Below are 13584 nucleotides of genomic sequence, written 5' to 3'. Positions count from 1 at the left end.
ATATTTAACGCCGTGGCGGCAAGGGCGCAGCCGCCCTTGCGGCAGACCTCCCGAAGGGTATGTGGCGTGGAGGGCCGCAGGCTCTAGCTATATACTCTGTAGTACACGTCTCTTCCTAGCGTCCTCCAGATCTTGCCCGAGGGCCAATATGTGTTCTATCCATCCCTAGTTCCCACTGGTGCCCTAGTTCCGTTATAGCAATCTGCTGTCCTGGTGACTATAGGTAGTCTGTTGTTTTTGAGAGGATAGGTTAAGTCCTATCTCTTAGTAACGCGGGCAGATCTTCTGGAAGAAGTCTGTCACGTCAAGGAAGGCCTGGAAGCCTTCAGAGTCGATAAGTAGACCCTTAAAGTAGCGCTCTAGGGAGCCTATAGGTCCTAGAGGCTCCCTTCGCCTATAAGGGTAGAGGATAGGCCACCGTTGCCTCCTCACTAGGGTCTTACGGCAGTAGACCAGGTGGTCTGCCTCTTTAGCCTCCCCACAGGAGCAGGTGAGCAATGCCTCTGTGTGATTAAAGCGTTGATGATACTGTTCAAAGTCTCCGTGGCCTGATCGTGCTGCCAGGAGATAGTGAAGGGTAGCTCTTGGTAGAGCTAGTTCAGGAGGGCAGCCAAGGGTGGCCTTAAGCCCCAGCTGGGTATAACGGGGGGGTGCTTCTTGCTTCCACCATTTCCTATGCTGGTGTTGTTTGCGTTCTTTGGCCAGTCGCTTAATCCCTGATAGGGTAGCTAGGAGGCCTCTTGGGGCTGGCAGTGTTGTGCCCTCCTTAGCTAGGCTGTCAGCCTCTTCGTTTCCTTTTATCCCTTGGTGCCCTGGGCACCAATGGGTCTGTATGTTCTGTATCCTTGCTATCTCCTGGATCTCCAGGAAGGCCGCTTGTGAGGAGTCTGGAGCTATGCCTCGGATCCCCTGAATGACGCTGGTGTTATCAATGCAGATATGTATAGGCTGGCCTTGGGAAGTAAGGAGGGCCCTTTGGAGCCCTGCCCTCGCCCCCTCTGCCTCGCCGTCAAACACTTCTGCAATGTTAAGGCGGCCGCACCCTTGGGCTATCCGTTTGTTGCTGCGGTAGATAACGAAGCCGAAACCTGTAGCCCCATTAGGGGCTTTAGAGCCGTCTGAGTAGATAATTGTATGGTTGTCTGGCACAGTCTTAATCCAGTCCTGAAACGCTTTAGCTGCTTTCTCTTTATCCTGGCCAGCTGTAGGGTCTTGTGATCCTGAGAGGTGCTGTGGCTGTAGGAGCAACGGCCTTGGGCACTTAGGTAGGAGGGCTGCTGTTCTTTGAAGCCTTGTTTGCCGCCGCCCTAGCTGGGAAAGCCTTGGGACTAGGGGGTGCTGTTGGTCAACCTTCTGTAGGCGTGTAGCGAAGCGTAGGCGTACTGCTTCGAGAGCTACTTTTGCGGTAGGCAGGCCAGAGTCTCGGAGGAGGCTGCTGGTTGGCGTGGTCCTCCAGACAGGTAGGATAGCCCTTGCTGCTACTGTTATAACCTTCTCTACCCTCTTAACCAGGCCCTTTTGCCTTGTGCTGACTGTAGCTATCTGGTTATCAGCGCTACTGCTAGTAGTAGTAGTGCTGCTGTTCCTAGCTGGTCTCTTTAACCCTGCATACCAGGTCTCAGCTCCATATAGGGCTATTGGGAGGACACAGGCAATGACAGCTTGGCGAGCAGCAGCGGCAGGGAGCCCCCCTTTGGTGTTGGATAAGTGCCGCAGGAACTGGGCCACTTTCTTTGCTGCTGCCACCTTTATATCGACGTGGTGCCGGAAGGTGAGTTTCTTATCAAACCAGACCCCTAGCCATCGTATAGGTCTAGTTGAGGCCTTTATAGTCAGGTCCTTTGCCTGTATATCTAGTAGGTCCTTCCTCTGCTTATGTTTCCTACTAAAATGGACCGCCTCGCACTTAGCAGGGTCAAATGCTACCTTATTATCTGTACCCCAGTTGAGGATCTGAGTGACCTCCTGGCTGAGGGCTGTAGCATTTTCCTCTAGAGAGGGGCTAGTCGCTAGGAGGCCGATATCATCTGCATAGCCAAACCGTAGCTTCTGGTTATCCGCCAGGATATCAGCTATATAGAGCAGAAAAAGAATAGGGGATAGCGGAGAGCCCTGAGGGAGCCCACAGGACAGAGGGAAGTCCTCTGTAGTAGTTTCCTCTAGCCTGACTCGGGCGGTCCGGCTGGAGGCGAAGGTAAATATCAGCCTAATCAGACTACTAGGCCAGCCCTGCTGTCGTAGCCTGAGGATAAGCCGGTTTCGTAGCACGGAGTCAAATGCCCCCTTAACGTCCATTGTCGCCAGGGTAGCAGTAAGCCCTAGATCCAGAGCCCTTTCGATCTCGTGGGTTAGGCAGGTTGTCAGATCGACTGCAGCCCTCCCTGGTAATGCCCCAACCTGCTGTGGGCTGGCTATCCCTTCTAGAATAGTAAGATATGCCATCCTCTTTGCTATCAGCCGCTCTAAACCCTTGCCTAAGCAGGATAGGAGGGCTATTGGACGCCAGGATCCAGTCTTTGAGAGGTCTGTTTTCCCTGGCTTCTGGATCATAACCACCTCTGCTTTACGGAAGGTCCTAGGGAAGTAGCCTGTTTGGACACAGGTCTGGAAGAGCTGCTGTATAGGAACACCTATCAGGCCCCAAATGGATTGTAGCAACTTTGTAGTAATCCCGTCAATCCCAGGGGTTGTAGCCTTTGTGAGAGTTGCCTGGCGTACTTCCTCAATGCTGACTATCTGTTGCCAGGGTATTAGACGCCTTGGGACTATAGGAGCAGCAAATGGGTTCCCAGGTAGGTCGTCTGTAGCGTCAAATCTCTCTAGTAGGGCCTTCCGCAAGGCTTGGGCTTTATCGTAGCTGTTGTTGATGGCCTGTCCATCCACTAGTAGAGGTGGGGCCTTGATAGCTAGGCCAGACTTACGCCAGCTTAGTATCTGGTATAGGTTCTGGCTAGATCTAGCCCCCTCAATCTTAGCAGCCCAGTAGGCACATTTTGCCTTCCTGACTGTGGTCAGAAAGGCCTTCTGCTCCTCTAGGATAGGCGGTGGTATTACTAGCCCAGGCTCTTGGATTTGTCGACGCCTTGCCTTAACAGCTGCTTGGTGGGCCTCTGAACACTCCTCTGTCCACCAGGGGGCTCCCCTACCCTGGCTAGTCCGTCTCTTCCCTACCGCCTGGATAGCTGTAGAAAGGAGGCTGACTAGTTGGGTAGCTAGGGAGTCTATTTCTGCCGGAGTAGGTGTATCCCCTAAGGTAGGCAGGGCTGGGATCCCTGCGCTTACTAGGTCGGCTAGCCGGAGGAGGGATGAGTCTGAGACTGTAGGGAGGCTTGTCTGGCACCTCTGTTCCTGGGTTTTTATAGGCATAGTTGTTGTGATAGCTTGGTGATCAGCCCCTGGATGTAGGTGTGGGCTGACATGGGCCTCTGCAAAGGGAATATTTGAGAAGGTGAGGTCTAGTACATGCCCATGGGTATGGGTTGGAGCCCCAGCTTCCCCAATGAACTCAAGATTATAGCCTTCAGCCCACTCTGCAATATCGTCCCCTCGGTTCCGGCTTTGGGAGCTGGGTTCCCAAGAAGAGTGGCGGGCATTAAGATCCCCAGCAATAAGAGCTCTCTCTGGTGGTTGATATCTTAGGAGGGTATTTGTTGTGTGGTTTGTGGGTTCACCTGGTGGCCTATAGACGTTTATAATAGTAACGTCGCCAGCTTTAATCCATAAGATATCCCTTGATTGGGTAGGTCTTTGTTGCTGTATGCGTAACCTTAGACTTTTGCGTGTGTAGGTCATGACCCTAGGCCTTGTGTCTCTGCTGTTCCAGAAGTCAACTGGCACATAAGAGTTATAGCCTGGGTGTGTATTAATTTGCATCTTATCTCTAAAGCCTGTCCAGGGTTCCTGGATCAGTACTATATCGATCTGGTCTGCCCAGCAGAGCTCCAGGAGAGCTGTATGAGCTGGGCTTATCTTCCCCACGTTACACTGGGCGACCCGTAGTACCCGTGGGGAAGCCGGCCTGAGCCTACTGCTCTGAGTCGAGGTCGAGGTGGGTGTAGGCATTAATAACGTTGTAGTCAGGTTTCTGTGTTACCCTCTGGCTTCTGCTGCTGCTTGGAAGCGGGCGGATAGGGCGGTTAGTAAGGGGGAGGGCTTCAGAGTCTTCAGCCTCATCCTCATCCATACTGCTGCTGCTTCCAGTTATGCTAGCAGTATCTGCAACAACAATTGAGTCTTGTGTAGGTGTGAGGGGTCGAGGGCGCTTAGATGTAGCGCCTGGCCTGGCCTCTGCTTGCTGTGTGCTGCCCAGGGAGCAGGTCTGGCTAGCTAGGAGGTCATCTGAGGCCTTGCCTCCAACCTTCCGGATCCCTCGCAGTTCCTTATAGGTGGGTATGACAAGTTTTCCGTTAACTAGTAGCGGTCTGGCTGGGCAGTTAGTGTGGCTTGCTGGGAAGGGCCCATAGCAGTTAGCACACTTGGGCCTGGCTAGGCATGGCCCAGCCTCATGAGTACCTAACGGCTTGCTGCAGTTCTCGCAGAGAGCTTGCCTGGTACAAAAGCGGTCTGAGTGAAAGCCTTGGCAGCCAGGGGAGTGTCGTTTGGGGGTACGCTTCCTTGGGGGAAGCAGACGGGCTGGGCCTGACTGGCCGAATAGGCGGAAGCCTTCCTTGACCTCTTGAGGGAGGGCGATGATGAGGCTTTGCGTAGCTGTAGCCAGGTTAGGGCTATCTCGGGTTGGGCGCCAGGAGAGGAGTCTTTGCTTTGTCCTTAGAAGGACCTCCTCCTCTATTTCAGATTCAATACCCACCTTACTTCCATCCAGGCTTGTGAAGTACAGGGGGCAAAAAGGGATGGAATACTGGTACCATCTAGTAGGCACTTCTACCTTCTCAGCTGTGAGACAGTTCTTAATCTCAGGGGCCCTCTGCAGGAGTAGGGCTTGAATCTCCTTGTTCTGGGGTCTCAGTGAGAAGCCAGTAGCAGTATGGCGAACCTCAACTAGGTCTTGTGGTTGTAGGTTAAGCTCTTTTGTGACTACCATTTTTACTGAATGAGGGGCCAGAGATCTAGACGTAGGGATATGTTCTGCAGGGAGCCGAACCAGTAGGCGGAGATCCTGGGTCTGTTTTGGCTTGTTTGCGTAGTTGGTGGGCTGCCGGCCTGTTGTTCGGCTCGGCCGGGGGCCGGGGCCGGGGCCGGAGAGGGGTCCACCTGCAGTGGAGCCTCCGACGGCCTGGGCGTACGTTTTTCCGGGCCCGGGGGTAGGGGTGGGTCCAGAGATTTCTGCGGTTGCAAATCTGGTAAAGGAGTCGATAAGGTCCTGGGCTGTAGCCTTCAGGCGTGCTGGAGCCGTCCCAATGAGGGCATCTAGGCCTTTTGCGAGGAGGTTCAGGGCCTCATCTCGGAGGGCCCGGCCTTCCCGGGCTTGCTGAAGGGCGGCAGTGGCCGGTTGTGGCCCTCTTCCCAGGGGCCAGATAGGGGGGGGCGTGAGGCCCCTCGGACGTGGGGGTAGGGAGGTAGGGGGGGGAGGGGTCTTCGGCAGGTTATGTATAGAGGATATGAGGCCGTTGGGGCCCTGCGAGGGGCCCGCGGCTGGCTGTGAGGCCATCGCGGGCGAGGGTTCTGGTCGTGGGGCTGGGTTTGGTGGTGTTAGTGTTAGGGTGGCGGGCCCAGCGCAGCACTAACAGTGGGTGCTGGTGGGGTGGTATGTAGGAGGGAAGTGCCACCTCTACTATCGAAGAACCAAAGAAGAAGCTCTGGAGCGCAGCTGTCCTTGGTGCAATCCGACGCGTACACTGGGAGGTAGTAGTTGGAGACGCCAACATCGCCCGAGACCATCTTCTGAGTCCTGGAGTTGACCCATTTTCCCTCGCGGGCGAGAATGTCACTACCACTTAGATTGAACTGATAGTCGTGATTGCCATATGTACTGCTCCAAGGAAGATTGCGATCGAGCATAGGCTGGACAATCTGGTCGAGAACAAACGAGGCATTTTCGAGAAACGCGTTCTCGCCAGTGATGAGATCGCCATTCAAAACAACAAAGTCTGGTTTGGCCTTGTCGAGAACATCGTTCATGACTTTCACGGTCTTCTTGTCCTGGGCTGGACCGAACGACCAGGCATCTGCAGAATGTCAGCGATTGCAAATTCTTTTATGCCTCTCAATGACCAGTATGAGCTTACTCTCTCCAAAGTGGAGGTCTTCAAAGATGGCAATTTTGAAGTTCCCATCACTGCTGAATTGAAGCGGCCTAGAAGCTTTGTCGTTTTGCCTCGTTTCCAGCAACGGAACCTGCGAAGACAGGCCTGCCCAGAGGGCTACTGACACCCAAAAGCTGAACATCGTGTCATGCACTTGCAGCGAAGACCAACGTGAGAGCAGCCGAGTAAGCGACTGATATCAGTCCAAAAACCTTCATCCTTCTCACAAGACCTCTCGGTATATATGTTGTCATCATCTGATGTTTTTGGTCGCTCGCACCTACAAAGTTGGTGAGCACTGTTTCACGAATGCAGCCCAAGGCCATACAGATGTACAAATATGCAGGTGTGTACGGAAGGGAGGCTTGGATTTTGAACATTCATGGAAGCCGTGGAACCCGCGACGTGGGGACCCTTTCGGATTTCCAGCCGCAAACGCCCAACATAAACTCTGACTGTCAGATATTGGGCTAATTCAATGTCATTACTGAGAAAGACACCCCGTGATCAATTGAGGGAGCTGTCAACTGTCAAAAGCAGATCTAGCCTGGGATACCATCTGAAGTACGGACGTGCAGTCAGCAATGTCCGATCATCCGTCCTACGCTCGGGGCATTGGCAGCTTTCAAGTTGGCGTCCGACCCCGATCAAAGAAAAGTGTGGACGCTCGGGGCCGAAGCGTGGGGTCCAGGCGCCGGCGCTGAGGGTGGGGAAAACGGACATCCATTGTCAACTCTTTCTCAGCCAATGAATAGGATTTGAGATAAAGCCAATCTTTATTAAGAGGTCTAGGCAGTATGATTGCGGTTGAAATGAACCATCGTGTTTTCAGTTACTAGACGAACTCAACCCCATGCGACTGTTCAATCCTTATTGAAGACCTCCCTCAAGAAACCAGCAATCAGCTCAGTGCTTTTCGCATCGTCGGGGGGCATGATGGCACTGGCGTAAAGCCCGCCGATTCCCTTGTCACGATTGACAAACCACACCAAATTTGGAATACCTGTCATCACGAGAGTTCCACCGGGCAGACCTTGCGTATCTTTCTTGACAAAGTACGCTCCTGGAGCCTGTCCCACCTTCTCGGGATCGTATGACTCCCCGGTCAGGCGGCCATACATCATCTGTATTCCAATCATCAGCATTCAAATCACTTCAATTCGAGCCCTGGGAAGAGATTTACCGCTCCGTATGAAAGCATCTTAGCTGCCGGCGAATCGGGGCTGAACTGGGACGAGAATAACTCCGCCAAGTATTCTGGCCCAAGTAGGCTCGGCGTCTCTTTGAGTAGATCGGCTGTGAGCTTTGCGATGTCCGGAACCGTTGAGACTAGTCCCATAGCGCCACTGTCATCCTCAGTCACCCCGGGGTATGGCCCCGTCATCGGCACGAGTGTCCCATCTGAAATCCTCGTGCTGGTCTCAACAAGATGCTTCTGAATATCCGGGTTCTTGTCCGGATGGAATGTTGTGCTAGTCATTCCCAGAGGATCAAAGATGTTCTTCTTCATATACTCTCCAAGCTTCAACTTGGTCAGTCTCTCAACAGCAATACCGGCCCACTCGACACCGCCTCCATAGGCCCATCCTTGGCCAGGCTCAAACAGGAGGGGGATGGTGTAAGCTTTCTTCGAGTCTCCCGAAAAGGCTTGAGGGTGCTCATCGCGTGACATTCGCCATGCTTGAAGACGCGGATCAAACAGATCCACACCTACTCCGCTAGTGTGAGATAGCAAATGACGTAGGGTGATTTTCTCTTTGTGGGGTGTGAGAACAATGTTGCCTGTCTGGTCGTAGCCAAGCACACCGAAGTCCTTTAGCTCAGGGAGAACATCGTAAATGGGCTCATCAAGTTGAACTTCGCCGCGCTCAACACATTGCAGGGCTGCAATGGCTGTGATGGTCTTGGTGATGGAGTAGACCCAAAAAGCACTATTGCTGTCGATCTTGTCAGACCCAATAGCGCTTCTTCTACCGTAATATTTCTCAATGAAAGGTACTCCTACAAGGAGTGAGTAAATATTCCCCTCGATTGTGCTGTTGAATGTCCATCGGATGGTCTTACCGGTGCTGTTAACAGCCAAAACGGCTAATCCCGTGACTCCGTCGGCGTCTGGGTGCGTCTCGGCAGCGCAGGTGTCCTCAAATGAGATTGGCATGTTGATTGATGAGAAGGAAAGATATCAAGCTAGTCTAGCTCAGGGATTTTCAAGTTCGCTGTGATCAGTGGCAGTCAACTTATGACCTGCCTGGTTGATTCGCGACTTTTGGCATTGACCTTAACTCCGCAGGCCCATTAACGACGGACCTCAACAGTAGGCTGAAGTAACATTACCATGTCAACGACATTCCCGCTTAGTAAGGATTGTAAGTCAAACAACACTGTAGATCTTGCCTTGGTCTAAGATGACTCCATGAGGCGGTGCTGGAAAGTATCATCGTGCGAGTTCCGGCCGAAATCCGGGGCCGTGCAGCTTGCAGCGGGGTTCCACCCAACTGAATCATCGCCATGGAAATGACGATACGTGGATCTTGAAATTCGCTGGAGCCATAATTTTGTTTGGCCGTCGGAATTATGTGGCACAAGCTTTCCGTGTAAAAGATGCTTGTTGGGTCAACGATCGGAGCCGGCGGCTGCATCGGGGATGGACTGTCCTCGATAGTTTATGTGGTCTTAGATATGTACCTCAAGGACCAAGTGCTTGATTCTTGTGAGTTTGCTAGTATCAAAGACATTCAGCAAGCTATTCCTCAATCGATCCGCTCAAGTGAAAACTCGTCTTCTACGTCCACGCCAAAACGCCGTCGACAATCAACATGGAAGCCATCGCGAGCCGCAAGCGTATCAACCCCCCTCGGGACGCAAAGCCATATGCTCTCGCCGGGAAGGTGGCTCTCATCACCGGATCTTCATCAGGCATTGGAGCTGCAGTAGCTAGAGAGCTATCAGCCCGAGGTGCCTCGGTGGTGATCAACTATGGCTGGCCAGATCTGCAGGGTGCCGCCAACGAAGTCGGAAACAGCCTAAACACCCCTTGGATAGCTGTTGAAGCAGACATATCCACTGTAGATGGACCTGCTAAGCTCGTCAAAGCCACCGTCGACAAGTTCGGAAAAATTGACATTATCGTCAACAACGCTGCCAAGGCGACGCTTGCCAAGGTCGAAGACACCACGGTTAATCTCTGGGATACCACCATGAACACGAATGTTCGGGGCGCATTTCTTGTCACACAAGCGGCTTTGCCTTACTTACCTCCAAAATCTGAGGGCGGGGGCGGCAGAATTATCAACATTACGTCCGAAGTTGCTACATCACCCGAGATTCTTCAGACGGCCTACGCAACCAGCAAGGGCGCAATCGCAACTCTCACCAGATGTTTCGCCAAGGACCTCCCGCCAACTTATGGGTGCACAGTCAATGCGGTGTCGCCCGGTATTGTTAAAACACCGCAATTCCTTGGCGAACTTCAGAAGATGGGCAACGCATTTCTGACTCAGATCTTCGATGCGCGGACTCCAGTCGATGGATGGATTGGGTTGCCTGAAGATGTTGCTTTCGCTGTTTCGTTTCTGGCTGAGGAGAGAGCTAGCTGGATCAACGGCGCGAGCATAAATGTTTCTGGTGGAATGTTTTTCGATTAGTTCCAGGTATCAATTGATCGAAGTAGACCGAGAGAGCATTGTCTTCGTGCAAATGCCACAGCCTTGCCTTACAGATGCAATGCATAGACATTAAAACGTAATGCTGTGATTCCATCTTGTGAAATAGATTCAACTCAATTATAGTTGCAGTTATGGATGACTTGCTGAGGGCCATGGTGCATCGATCCACCCAATAGAAGGCTGCGTATTGTACAACTCTGTTAACAGATTGTGTTCATCCAATGAACTGAAGTCTGGAATGACCCCCGAACTATGGTTATTGGCAGAGCTCCATGCGTTGTCTGCATCCTCCTCAGCAATCGTTGCGAATAGGTTTGTCCACCAGGGCACCGCAACTCTGTTTTGTTCCGATGCTTCCAGCACCTGTGAAGACCCTTGCGCAGAGGGTGGGCTAGCCCCTCTTGCTGTGGACTGTGTTGCCTCCTGTACGACGCTTGATGTCTGAGTCCGAGAGTCTTTCCTGAATGTTGGCTTACACAATGCCATGAATCCCTCGAAAAGCTTTTGAACACCCATCAAAGCTGAGTTCTGCCCACTGAATTCTCGCAGGCCATTCGTGACGTTTGCTAGTAGTTGATAATCCTGTACGCTGGAGACGCTGACTGCGTGAGTGAAAAGCACGAAAAAGGGGTATAGCGGGTAGAAAAGCACAAGCCTGAGAGTGTTAGCAATGCTTCAATTGCCACAGAGGAACGACTCACCATGAAACGGAAACCCTGAAGTTATGGATGTCTGTGAGAGTCTTGGCATGTAATAGCATATCATTGAGAGATGATAGTGACGTTCGGGCGAATCCAAGGAGCTGTTGGTGCAGTCCAACGTCTTCAGCTAGGTATGGATGGAGCTTCACCACAGAAGTCATGACGGAATGGTAGGCGAAGTCGACTCCCATCCACTCGCCTCTCAGGTAGCTATCCTTAGATTGGAGCTGTGTGTTGCGGAACTAGCATCATGTCAGAACTTTCGTGTCTTCAATGTTGTGTGCCAGCCAATAAAGAATTGTCCCACCTCCCGAATGGTTTCTTTAATCTTCCACATTTCCTGTTGCATGCATTGAACCCTGGAGAGCATGTCCTTCGAGTTACTCCGTTCTCTGGAGCCATGAACAATTTCGTTTTGAATCTCGGCTAGCCGCAAGTACACATGAAGCAGGTATGTATGCGGCTTTGCTGGATCAGGACCGAGTAGGTCTGTAGTATCGAGATTCATGTCAGGCAAACATGCTGTCCGGTTCATACTCAATGCCAACGCTTTGTCGAACATGTAACAAAGAGAAAGGCCATATCGAGCTTCTTCAGACCCAAATTTGTCAGATGGTGATGATATGAGTTGAGGGCCGCCAAGAGCCATGCAAGTACGACATGCAGCAGTACTCAATTGCCAGCACTTCTCCAACTTGCCAGAGAGCAACATGTACATCGTCTATACGCCGTCAGTCTTCGGTAACTATGTAGATACTCAATGGCGCTTACCCCTGACAAAAGTGCCTGAAACAGCGACATACTTGGGGGATCGAGAACCCCAATACGATGCAGAGCTATAAGTATGTTCTTCTCATACTGCTGTTGCCTTGTGAGCAGATGCGCATGCATGAGAGTACCAGGCTCTGAGTTCGTTGCCCCGAGATAGATCCAAGCCAGGAAGTTGACATTGACTGTGTAGTGGAGGTAAGTTGCGCCTGATACTTTCTTCTCGATCAAGTCGAGACCCTGTTTCTCGAACGTTTTCGGTGAGATTACACTGCCCATGTCGAGTATGAAACACAATCCAGCCTCCTTTCTCGGACCTAGCAATTAGTCAGTTACTTGTTCCTTGCCATTGTCGCAGCTTCTGTGAGGTAATGCACTTGCTGTTCAACATGAAATGAAGTGTCTCGATTGATGGATAGTGACTTTCATCGGAGAGGTCGGTGGGTTCAGACGCGTAGCCTTCAGGGTCAATTGCGAGTGCAGGGAGGGTGTTGTTCGTCGCGAAAGCCAGAGCTGACTCTAAAACCTGTCGCTTGCTCTCGTCAAGTCCAGCTCGGCTTTGAAGCTCTGTTTGAATATGATGTTGTGCCTGCACCGTTGCGGGTCCTCGTTCAGTGCTACTGGACGAAGTTGACTGCCTGCCATGTTGAGATACCGGTGTCTTCTGAGACTGCGGTTCGGTACTTAGATCCCTAGTAGGTTCTGGGGCTGTTTGTAGTCTTGCCGAAGCGGTTGCAGGATTTGAAGTGATTGAGGGCGCTCTAGGCGACTGGGATCTACGCCAATTTGGAAGATAGGCCGCGGTTTGAAATCTGCGTTGACTGTGATGGAACTAGATCAGATACGGCTCTGACTTGTAGAAACCCTCAAAGCTTGTAATCCATCACCAAACTGACATTGGCTCTGCCGTGTTTTTGACTCTTCTTCTTGGTCGTCTTCGTAGACATGGAGCAGATGCTGCTACACAATTGGCACAGGGGTCATCTCTATCACATTTGATCTTACACAGCAGGTTAGCCTGGTAGTAAGATGAGTCCGGATGACGGAGGCTTCAACCTACCTTCTTAGAGAAACACAAATCACACTAGACCCGTAGTCAGCAATGGAGCCTCATGGGTAATCTCAGTGGTAACTTACAGCCCGGTTCCTCGGCCCGGCTTCTTCAGCCACTTGTTCCAAGTCAGCCATCATTCGTAAGGAGGCTACCGGCAAACGCCGGAATGGTGGCTCGTTTCTGGAAATCCAGATCCGAGGGTGCCGCGATTACAATAGATGCGGCACGGTACCTGCGGCGTGGACTGGATGGAGGAAGTTGGTGGGCGACACTGTCTCTTCCGGAAAGCTGAACTGATGTGATGTCGGATTTCGGACGGAAAGAAGGCCTGCAAGGGAAGATGCAGGAGTAAGTTGTAAAACGCTATGGCCTATGTGGGTCCATATGACCCGTCCATTCGCGGACCTGGGGTTGACGGGATCCGATGTCCCGGTGGGATGCGTACATCATCATGTCGCGCAACCGCGGTGATCACGAAACAATCTTGAAGCTGATGTGGGACAAGGGATCATATTTCCACTGCAGACCTTTTCCAAACAGATGAACGGCTCAGGTTAGGCGCCAAATGTCCATGAGTTGCCGAGATATTGACCACTCACGGTCTCAGGTACCACCAGAATCTGTCGGCTGTATCGTATCATTCACATCAAGACCGCCCTCGAGTGGCAGCCAAATCCAGCAAATTAGCACACATGTAAACCGGATATCTGCTGACCCAAAGATATTGATACTATGAAGTTTGGTATGTATGAATTATGCTAATTGTTTCAGCTTCCCGCATGTGGCCAACTTAACACAGAACCTTCAGCATAGACAACTTCTTGCGTAGTCACACAAATGTTCCATGACGTTCCCGAACCAAAGATTGTGATTCGTCCAACCGGTACATCAACCTAGACGTCTGACTGCGGCACGCCCGTTTGGAGTCATTCAGGTGCATCGCAACGTAAGCTCTTCAAGTGTCAAGCGCTCCGACAGATGCACCTCAGGCAACAGCTGCCAGTCTGCTGCAGTTGTCCTGATCTGATCACAAAACTAATTATTAATTATACGAAGCTTTTTTAAGTAAGAACTTGTATAGTTTTCAAGAAGCACGGCAGCTCTGAAAGTCGACCAGTCATACGTCCTCCACTCTGCAACGACCTTACAATTGTTCTCGCAAACCTGCTGATCATGGGAAACAAGCTCGAATT

The 13584-nt window shown here is 51.8% G+C and overlaps 4 protein-coding genes across 4 annotated transcripts; 1 reads left to right on the top strand and 3 right to left on the bottom strand.

Moving 5' to 3' along the window:
- Positions 1-4724: 4724 nt before the first annotated feature.
- CGGC5_v004320 (putative inactive purple acid phosphatase 16) lies at positions 4725-6345 on the bottom strand (the record flags this gene model as incomplete). Its single annotated transcript, XM_032024705.2, has 4 exons — positions 4725-4785; positions 4860-5634; positions 5733-6125; positions 6186-6345. The coding sequence occupies 4 exons, from the start codon at positions 6343-6345 to the stop codon at positions 4725-4727; spliced, it is 1389 nt and encodes a 462-aa protein (XP_031878558.2).
- Positions 6346-7066: 721 nt separating this feature from the next.
- Positions 7067-8361, bottom strand: lovD-2 (Acyltransferase LovD; the record flags this gene model as incomplete). Its single annotated transcript, XM_032024706.1, has 3 exons — positions 7067-7327; positions 7387-8204; positions 8268-8361. The coding sequence occupies 3 exons, from the start codon at positions 8359-8361 to the stop codon at positions 7067-7069; spliced, it is 1173 nt and encodes a 390-aa protein (XP_031878560.1).
- A 658-nt stretch (positions 8362-9019) lies between these two features.
- On the top strand, positions 9020-9847 carry stcU-0 (Versicolorin reductase; the record flags this gene model as incomplete). The annotated part of the gene is made up of 1 exon (XM_032024707.1): positions 9020-9847. The coding sequence occupies one exon, from the start codon at positions 9020-9022 to the stop codon at positions 9845-9847; it is 828 nt and encodes a 275-aa protein (XP_031878559.1).
- A 412-nt stretch (positions 9848-10259) lies between these two features.
- Positions 10260-12525, bottom strand: CGGC5_v004317 (uncharacterized protein; the record flags this gene model as incomplete). The annotated part of the gene is made up of 9 exons (XM_066151266.1): positions 10260-10309; positions 10345-10523; positions 10570-10811; positions 10877-11290; positions 11341-11654; positions 11761-12158; positions 12234-12337; positions 12398-12421; positions 12475-12525. 9 exons carry the CDS (start codon positions 12523-12525, stop codon positions 10260-10262), a joined length of 1776 nt encoding a protein of 591 aa, XP_066009349.1.
- Between the last annotated feature and the right edge of the window lie 1059 nt (positions 12526-13584).

The sequence above is a fragment of the Colletotrichum fructicola genome, assembly GCF_000319635.2.
Source record: "Colletotrichum fructicola Nara gc5 chromosome Unknown KSG_Nara_v1_contig02, whole genome shotgun sequence".
NCBI lineage: Eukaryota > Fungi > Ascomycota > Sordariomycetes > Glomerellales > Glomerellaceae > Colletotrichum > Colletotrichum fructicola.
The sequence above is the reverse complement of the archived record's forward strand: the minus strand, read 5'-3'. Positions and strand labels throughout refer to the sequence as shown.